At 36.4% G+C, this 9,719-nt stretch overlaps 1 protein-coding gene across 1 annotated transcript; it reads left to right on the top strand.

Annotated features, from left to right (window-relative positions):
* The first annotated feature begins 292 nt into the window (after window positions 1-292).
* On the top strand, window positions 293-8,321 carry LOC145770805 (carbonic anhydrase 4-like). Its single transcript, XM_082582531.1, has 9 exons — window positions 293-408; window positions 2,170-2,326; window positions 2,513-2,560; window positions 3,142-3,327; window positions 5,246-5,397; window positions 5,888-5,953; window positions 6,263-6,375; window positions 6,542-6,689; window positions 6,884-8,321. Exons 1-9 carry the CDS (start codon window positions 397-399, stop codon window positions 7,070-7,072), a joined length of 1,071 nt encoding a protein of 356 aa, XP_082438657.1. The 5' UTR covers window positions 293-396; the 3' UTR covers window positions 7,073-8,321.
* The last annotated feature ends 1,398 nt before the right edge of the window (window positions 8,322-9,719 follow it).

Genomic DNA, 9,719 nt, shown 5'->3' with positions numbered 1-9,719 from the left:
TAGTAGGCTATAGCCTACTTTTGCCAAGATATTCAACCCTTGGTCAAAATTCAACTAATTCTCAAATTTTCTCCTAATTGTACAGGATTAAACGTACGGAACAGCACAATAAAAACAACAGCAAACTACAGCAAAGAATACAGATTATTCAACACAAAAATGACTTACAAGGATGCAGCTGCTGACTGTGAGCAGTGGGGAACAATTTGGGCAGGCACAGGCATTTTAGCAACCATTCTGGACGAGTCCACTCATGAGTGTCTGACAGACATGATTAAAGCTGAGGGAAACTACAAACCGCAAGAATGGAAGGGAAACACTGGTTACATTGGCTACTTTGTTGGAGGGATTTTTAACCATTCAAATTGGTTGTGGTCTAACGGAGACCGAATACATATGGCAGGACAGGTCAGTCATGTATTTGACAAACGATTCTATATTTATTTTTTCAACATTTACTGTTGTGCCATACGTGTTCGTTCTTTCTCATTTAGGCATTCACGTGAATGAAATAAAATACGTAAAGTAATCTAAAAAAAAAACAAGAAAACATATGGAGACTGCCTGCAATGAAATATTGCATAAAACATTTTTTCTGGTTTACTTTGAATAACAGGCTTGGTTTTGTCTATATTTATCCATTACGCTAGTAGAAGCAAAACACAAAAATAGAAAAAAAGGACCAAGCTTTGGTTTCTAAGTAACATTGTTGAAACAAATAAAAGATACAAAGAAGCAGTTTTAAACAAGGCAAGCTTTAGCAATTTAAAGTAACTTAGAGACATGATGTATGAAAGCCATCATACGTTGTATCAAAAAATGCATTTTTTTCTTCGTGGTTAGGTGCCCTTGACTCTCTTAAGTTCATTTCTGTTCGTTTCATTGTATTTCCTAACTGCAGAACGACGTCATCAAATGTAGAGAAAATGGAACATGTAAAAAATAATCTAAAATTCATAAAAGTTTGGAGATATTCTGCTGCAGTACAATTACTTACCAAAAGTTGCTGAAGTAAATAATATTTTAAATGTGAAACACAATTTTCAAGTAAAAAAAGATAAAGACAACGTCCTCTTCCAACAGATAATCATTTTTGAATGACCGACTTTTGAGAAACACCTTGTGACATAATCACAATTTAAATGTATTAAACGTAATGGTCACATGCACAATACAAATTTATGTAAGTTAATAAAATAGTCATTGGCAAAACATGTTTGAAAAATAATGAGCTGCGGAGGTGTGTGCTTTTCGTAAATGATGGCCTGCTTGTAATGTAAAATTTTCGGTCTTACTTTCTGCAATTTTGTTGTTCAGAAATTATAGGAATTCAATTGAAATATTTTGCCCTTAACTCCATTTAATCTGCAACAAATTTGTCACGCTATTGCTAATGCTATACAAAATGGTTAATTTTGGTCCGTTTATTTTCCCAGAAAGCTATTTTCTCGTTCGTGCTGCTCAAGCTTTGTACGGCGTTAACATTTTACAAATATTGTATTTGATTTTTTGAGACTGTAAATTAAACTTGAATTACCAAAAGCCAAAATGAAAACTAGCTTATCTCAGCTTACCTTGCAATTTAAACTCTTTTATAATTTAGTTTTGTTGAAATTCCAAAAGTTTAAAAACAGTTTACGTTTCAAACATAGGCTAGGTGAATTAAAAGGATCCAATGAAAAAACGTTTGTTGAATTGATCGGAGAAAACAATGGTGCTTTCCGTATCAATCCAAAAATAGATAGACCACAAAAATAAATAAAGTAACCATATAGCCAGAAATATCAAAGCCAAACATTTTTAGTTTTTAGTCTTCAGTGCCGTGTATATTTTGAAAATTCTTCTAATTTTAACCCCGTAAACACGACAAGAGCAGATTAAATAAACCGTCACTAATAGCAATACATTTATCATTTTTTCCGATTTTCATATCAAACATATAGTTTTTTCAGTTACCCGACTTGAACCACCAGCAAAATACAATCCGAATGAACCAAAATGTGAACAATTGGGAGTTGGATGCAAAGAGATGCAAATCCTATCTGTTGTCACACAAAGTAGCCTACAGTACTTTAAAAATACAAACATAAACTACACACATAAAAATGTGATTAACCTAGGTCTATGTAAAGTATCAATGCTTCATTATTAACAAATCAAAACTTTTAGGGTGAAGGTTTTCAAAAGTGGAGAGGGGACGAGCCCCACCGAAACAGTTCGGAATCTGACACAAAATGTTTAATAATGCTAATGCATGGCGACGGAGAAATTGGAACGTGGGTTGAATCATCTTGTCAAGAAAAGTTGTTCTACATTTGCGAGCGAGGTAAAACAGAAAAGCTTCAAGTACGTAATTCATGTTTCCAAAAATGTGAAATAACTTACGTGTAGCCTAATATTTTTGCAAAGAACAAGCAAGTCATTGTCGACAAAAAGGAAGTTGTATTACATTACGCCCAATCTTCGTATTAAAATGTTAATATCCATATTTTAACAAGCTGGTATTTTTTAGACATTCCAGAACATCGAGTGTGGGGTTTCAGCGATAATTTTCATGCAAGTATGTTTAATACATTCATATTTGATTGTGTAAAACGGATTACATTATTCAATCTCTTTAGTGTAGCAGATAGCTACATTAACTTGTATATCGTCGCAAAACAATATTGCAGACCTATACCAGGAGTTGTAGGTCTTATGAGATAACATAAAATATGAAAAGAAACCAGCAAAAAAAAATTCATTTTCAATGCCGACTTGATGAATATAGCCAAAGCTGGCTATTCATAATTTGCCTGACTTCTTCGTGTTACTAAAACGTTTATTTAACGTTCGTAAAGACGTCAAGTCAACGCTCAGTAAGACTAAGAGCATAGAGCAGCGCTTGGAAAGACACTTAACGATAGGCCTACGCTTATAAATTGACTCCACTATTGAAAATCAAAACTTTTATTTTAAAAAAGTTTTTTTGGCTCTCTTCCAAAGCTGAATATCGATAGAAAATCACCGTTCTACCGCAATAGTTTACATTTCTTGGTAATTTTCCTTGAACTCAAGCTCGACTTGCTTTTCAACGGTAAGTTTCAAATATCAGGAGCTGCAACTTTTGCAATGAATAAGTAGGCTATTTTATCTATACAGCGCCACCTCAAAAATGGGCTACAATTAAAAAGGAATACGCTAGTTGTAGTGGGAGTCGTCAGTCTCCAATTGATATTCAAATAAACACGATGCTATCTCAATGCAATAATTCGGAAGGAATGAATACGATAGCTTGGAAAAACAACACAAACGTGCGCTGGGTGATAGAGAATACAGGAAGAATCAGTAAGTTTACCCCTAAATAAGAACCTAAGGATGTTAGGATTAATAAGCCTATTTCTTCATGTTGACATGCCTATTAACTACGCAAGACTTGTCAAACCACTCAACCATGCATAAAAAACAAATGGTACTAAGATAGCAACAGCAAAAACATTCGCGAAACTGAGGTAAATGGGGTTCAGGAGGCATTGACTCTCACAGTAGAGTTAACATGGGATCCAGGAGGCACTGATGGTCCCGGGATAATTTTAGGGGTCCGGGAGCTTAAAGAAGCTATAGCGCATTCCTTGGATGTAGTGCATCTTTCAACGGCCCTGAACGTTCGTCTAACTTTTCTGGACCTTTAAGTGTGAAATGAGTCAAATAACATAGCTTAACACTAAACGTGAATGTTGGCATTGGAATGGCTCCCTTGAAGTCTGACTATGGTATATAGGCCATATTGCAGTTTGATCTTTTGTTGACCCACACCAACAGAAGCATAGCCAGCACAAAATTGCGAAGGATAAAAATAAGTAAGGGAGACCGGGGAGATCTGTTACAAGGGAGGGTTGTTACAATCCTTTTAACTTTTAAATTAGTTCACATCAACCGCTGGAATTAAGTTGTTTTTTTCAGGTTTTTAGTTTCCATGTGCAAACGAAGCTTCAGCCGTTTTGAAGGCTGCAGTAGAAAATTATTGATGAAAAACTGTTTTAGGGTATGAAAAGTAAATTTTTGCTTTGTCAAAGAAAATGTTATTGCTACAAAACTATGAGTGATATTTAACTGGCTTCAAAGTTAAATCAGACTTGAAGTGCAATACCTCTGATTCATTATAAATATTTTAAAGCTGAGTATCACATGTTTGACATATGTTGATCTTATTCAGCCAACTACTATTGGGGTGAGTTGTTACACAGTGTAATGCTTGCTCATCCCAATTGGAAAAAGTGCTTAATTTGGTACTCAAATAACAAATTTTGTATTATTTAGAATAGTTGATTACATTTTTAAGTTCTACTAATATCTGTTGTTGCTGTATCTGTGCCTAAACATGCCAAAAACTAATAAAGGGTGCCTTATTGAGGCCAAATACCATGAATGGTTGGATGGAGAGCATGCGTTTGCAATCCTGGTGACAATGCATAGTCAATAATGATGTTATTTGTTTGTTCATGATTTTTTCTATTAAATTTTGGATGTTCAATAAATTCAAGAATGCTGTGTCAACGTACTCCATCAGTTTTAAGTATTTTAGTAAGAAAAATTAGTTAATAGAACAGCCTATTTGAAATTGTAACATTTCACCCCATCTGTGTAACAAGTCACCCCGATACTGGGGTGACTTGTTACAACTGACTCATTGATATATTAATGCAAATATTTTCCTGTAAACATAACTTTGTTAAATTTTGATGTTGTATTTATAACAACTGGTTATGTGGCAAAATTACATAAAATTTTCAGCAACTTTGTGCCAATATTGAAAGAGAAATCTTAGATTTACTGAAAATTGTAACAACCCTCCCCGGTCTCCCCTATCACTGCACATATCTGTGAGCCCGGCAAGAAGTCGGCAAAAGTAAAGAACCCAGTGGGAGTTGTAAAAAACTTCCCTCGAAAAAATTTGAAAAAAATGCATTAAAATAGCGCTTTTTGAAAGTACTTTCAGCCTAAATCAATAGTAAAACTTTGTCAAACGATGCTGCAACAAAAGGCGAAATGCATATTCAAAATATTTCGACGGGGGATTTCCCTTTCCCTCCTGACTACGCCCCATGCATACGAAAGTCTAATTGGTACTCACAAAACAAAGCAAAATTGCTTACATATTGAAGAAAAACAAAACCAAACCTTTTTTTATCGTTTTAAACTTCCTCATTGCTTATAAAACAACTGAGCCGACTTATTTGAAAAATCTCTTTATGGTTTGTTTCAGTAAAAATATCAACTGATCCAAAATATTCTATCTATGCCGATATTGTTGGGAATAACAAACGTCACTACATGGATTTTATGCTTATTAAGTGGGGATCAAGTGAGACGCCAGGTTCAGAACACACCATACAAGGCAAAAGATTCTCTGGTGAGGTAGGTCTGACGTGATTTGATACAAAATATGACATGCAAAGACCAAATTTTATAGGCCTGTTAGAAACATTCGCTCAACAATTTTTTTTAACAACCTTATTTTAATAGTTTTGTAACTTAATTGCTTTTGCGTTAACTCACCCAATGAATAGTGATCTAGTGAGGTTTATTTTACAAGCAGATATCTTAGGAAAAATTAATCTTTCACTTATTAAAAATTTAATAACGACAGAGTAAGAAGTTCTAAGGTACAAAAAAAGCTGCACTCTGGTAGTCTGATGTTGCTTTCTGATGAAAAGCTAAAAGCAAAGAAGTATTTTTAGTATGAAAAAAATAGCCTAGAGCTCGCATATAGGCTACCGACAAGTGAAGGGACCTTCGAAAACCTGTCACTGTAGCGAAATATCACTGCAGTCGAAGTCACTCTAGCTCTAGCTGAATTCTAACCATAATAGCCTAATGTTAAAGGATACGAACATTTTTATTTCAGCTTCAAATCTTTCACCATCCTTCGGGTGTTGCAGAGGAACTACACGCGGTGTCTTTTATGCTTCAAGTAAGCATGATCATTATGCTAAAAATAAATCCATGTTATCCACAGTCACAATATCTTGTTTTTGTTTAGATGCATTAGATTGTTTCCTGATAAGAGCATAGATTTTTGCAAAATACGTTTGGAGTCATTATGTCCGTTAGTTTAATGTATTGTATGAATAATGCCATTCAACCCTATTAATTTGTTTTCAATTATTTGTCTGAGTTGGCTTTAGATTGCCTGATTTTGCCAGAGGCAGTGGTGCCATTTCTTCATTTGCAACTCATCCAGCTCAGCTTTCATACAATTGCTATGGATGTGCATTTTTAGGAACGAGTATTTCAACCCAATGCACACTGGTCAGAATTGTTACGTCACATTTCTTTCATCCAAAAACCGGATTTTCTTACAGTGATGGAGGCACCCGTTGGCGACATAATGACGTAAGAAGATGACGTAATTTGCAACTTATACGTGTGTAATTTATGATCGGTCAATTCATTTATATTACAATTGACAATTAATAGTTGTGTAGTTATACAACAAGTCTACAAGCATAAGAGACATTCTTTTTCAATTACGTAATCTCACCATTTTTTCTAACTTCAGATTACTAAAAGATTCCGCACCAACTGCAAGGTTTCTAAAAGCTTTTAACACTGGAGTCAGGTACAAGGGGTCTCTTCCTTACCCCCCATGCACAGAAAACGTAATTTGGACAGTTTACACCCAGCCTATAGCTCTCTCTTTCAGCCAGGTAGACTATAAGAATTTAACGTTAAAAAGGCAATGTTACAGCCTCCATGAAACATTACAATTACTGTACTTGTATTAATAAATAATAACTAGGCAAGCCTAGGCTACATGCAGCATGCAAGGTATGTTTTGAATAATTTGTTGAAAAAAAGTTGTCAAAATTGGTTAAATATTTTTTACTTGATTTGTTTACAGTTTCTCGTATTACGTCACATACACATAGAAGGAAGAACTGAAGGTAACCGTCCGAGGCTAATGAATGGAAACTATCGACCCATTCAAACACGAAAATCAGAATTTATGGAAAACGGGATACAAAACAAACAGTGTGTTGTGAGGTCTATGTTTTGGAACGCTTCTCAGCGTCTTCGGCCATCATTATGAAGACTTTTTTCCGAAAAAAAAATGTTGAAAATTGTTTCATCTCTATCCGTTGTTTAGAAAGCAAAGTTAGACTATGTTAAATTGACCATTTGCGATACGTTTTTGTTTATCAGTTTTACAACTTTGATCTAGGGGTAACAATTTTGTAAACTTTAGGCTGACGTCAGGTTGCTGAAGATTTAAGCATGTCCTTAAGTTTTTTTCGTAGGCTATAGCCCACTGCTTTAATGTCTAAATCGTTTGTTCAGCTAACGTTTTCTGGAACTAAAAAGCAAACGTTCACAAACATTCCAATGTCTGTCAGAGAGATTCCAATGTCTGTTACACAGCCGATATGGTTAGTTGGTTTTGAATCTTTATCCTCGGACTGTCAAAGCCTCTAATAGTAGTTAGTTTTGCATTCCTTGTAGTTTCGCATAGGCCTACTTGTAGAGACTTTTGACGCAGGGCCGGTTACCGAGATTAATAGAGTGAAGTTTCCGATTGCTGAAATGTTGTTGCTGGGAAATTATTCCATTCACTAGGTGCTGCTGAATGGAGAGCAGTCCTGAAATGCGTTGTTTAAGCGCACACACCGAGAGCCGAACCAGCGCCGCGTGATCTTGTGTCGGGCGCTAAACCACCGAGCTATCGGGGCAAACATTGTGTTTTGCTAACACGAAACCATGAATATTTACTTTGTAATTAACTCAACTTGTAGACTAAATTGATCTCGGGTAACCTTTGTTGTAAAGTGCTCTGGTTTTTTAGCTTTGTCAATGAAGAATTATGTTCAAATCTTCGAGAAAAAATCTTGTACATATTAGCTGGCGCTTTGTAACCCAATAATGGTTATAATATGGTCGGTCGAAAAGCGATTTTTAAAGCATAGGCCAGGCTTAACCACTGGGCTATGAGGTGTGAAGAATCTGGATTTCGCGCGCCCCATTTTTCAAGACTGTAGCCTAAAAAGGATAGGTTGCAGCGATTACATGCTTCCCGTAAAGTTGCCTAGTATACTAACTTGTCACGTAGGCTCTCGCGTGTGGTAGGCATGTATTACATTCACCCAGTAGCGTAGCCAGGAATTTTGAATGGGGGGGGTTTCGACGACCCATCGGCGGGGGGTCTGGGGGTCCTCCCCCAGAAAATTTTGAAAAATTACTTTGAATTTGGTGCATTCTGAGAGCATTTTCAACAAAAATGTGGGTACGAATATTCCTGTAAAATGGTGCTGTCCGGTGGCATAGCAAAAGGATAAGATCATGTTTTCTTCGACATTTTTCGGAAATAAAGCTAAGTCTCTATGTTTTCTTGTTGCTAATTCCTGGCTGAGATGTTAGAATGTTTGGTATTGGCAAGACTCGCTCTTTTAATGCAATTTTGTTTAAAATTAGGCAATTTTTTTTTAGACTGCAAGCATCCATTCTCAAGCATAAAGAGACTGAAAGCATCATTCTCAATATCGTGACGTCACACGCGTGCCAAAGGGGGGGTTGTAACCCCCAAAACCCCCCCCTTGGCTACGCCACTGCATTCACCGTAAAATAAGATTGTTTGCAGCACTTTTTTTTTTGTTGGAAAGTGGCAGGACTAATCAAATGTTGCACAAAGTATAATGCAAGCTTATAGTATATGCACTGTGCAGTGTGCAGTCCACAAGCTTCTGAAGTTTACACAAAATTATTTGTCTACTGACCCAGTGCCGGTCTTAGGGTATTTTGGGCCCTGTGCGGAATATGCTTTGCGGGCCCCAATGACAATGATCCAATTCAGTACCGTAGCTAGGTATTTCGAGAGGGGAAGGGGGTGGTTTGACGGTAGGCGGGCGAAGCTTGATGACGGGGGTCTGGGGGGGGACCCTAGAAAATTTTTAAAAATTACTTTGAATTTGGGGCATTCTGAGAGCATGTTCAACAAAAATTTGGGTATGAATATTACTGTAAAATGGTGGCATAACAAAAGGGTTGAAAGATCATGCTTTCTTCAGCATTTTTCAGAAATAAAGCTATGTCTCTATGTTGAGTCTGGATGCTACCTATTTCGTCCCCTGAAAAATTCGTACCTCGATTTCGTACCCTGAAATCGGAGTAACAAAATCAAACTTCGACCTATTTCGTCCCCTGAAAAGATCGAGAGAAATTTGAAATGTTTGCGACAACTCCGATCAGCGACTTCGGCTCTGTTGTTTTTTTTCTCAATCTTTTCAGGGTACGAAATGTTCAGGGGACAAAATAGGTTGCACCCGTTGAGTCTTTATGTTTTCTTGTTGCTAATTCCTTTGTTGAATTCCCTTGTTGAATTTTTCCATTGGAAATGACAAAATTACTGCATTTTCTGAGTAAATTGCGGGCCCTGTGCGATTGCACGGTTTGCACATCCCAAAGACCGGCACTGACTGACCCTCTTGCTTGTTTAAATAGGTTACGTTACAATAAGAGACCAAATTTACAAATCCAATTGCAGCGTCTTCTGTTTTATGATTTTCGTCTTGAGAAATAATTGATGTGAGTTTGAAGTGAATTGATAGGTGACCCCAATAAAAGCAGACAACTGCTGAACGTATCGATTACTTCAATGACAAGAGGCAGCTTATGAATCTCAATTCTTTTATTTTTGTGAGTTCGGATTGTTGATAGACGATGAATGAACAGAAGAACTTGTGACA

The sequence above is a fragment of the Aplidium turbinatum genome, chromosome 5 (genome assembly GCF_918807975.1).
Source record: "Aplidium turbinatum chromosome 5, kaAplTurb1.1, whole genome shotgun sequence".
NCBI lineage: Eukaryota > Metazoa > Chordata > Ascidiacea > Aplousobranchia > Polyclinidae > Aplidium > Aplidium turbinatum.
Note: the sequence above shows the minus strand (reverse complement) of the source record. Positions and strands in the feature narration are given on the sequence as shown.

Bases quoted from the DNA above. Each gene is read 5' to 3' on its own strand.
- LOC145770805 (XM_082582531.1), top strand. The intron at 2,327-2,512 runs GTAAAACAGAAA...GGTATTTTTTAG, and splicing joins GTTCTACATTTGCGAGCGAG to ACATTCCAGAACATCGAGTG. The intron at 5,954-6,262 runs GTAAGCATGATC...GTGCATTTTTAG, and splicing joins CGGTGTCTTTTATGCTTCAA to GAACGAGTATTTCAACCCAA.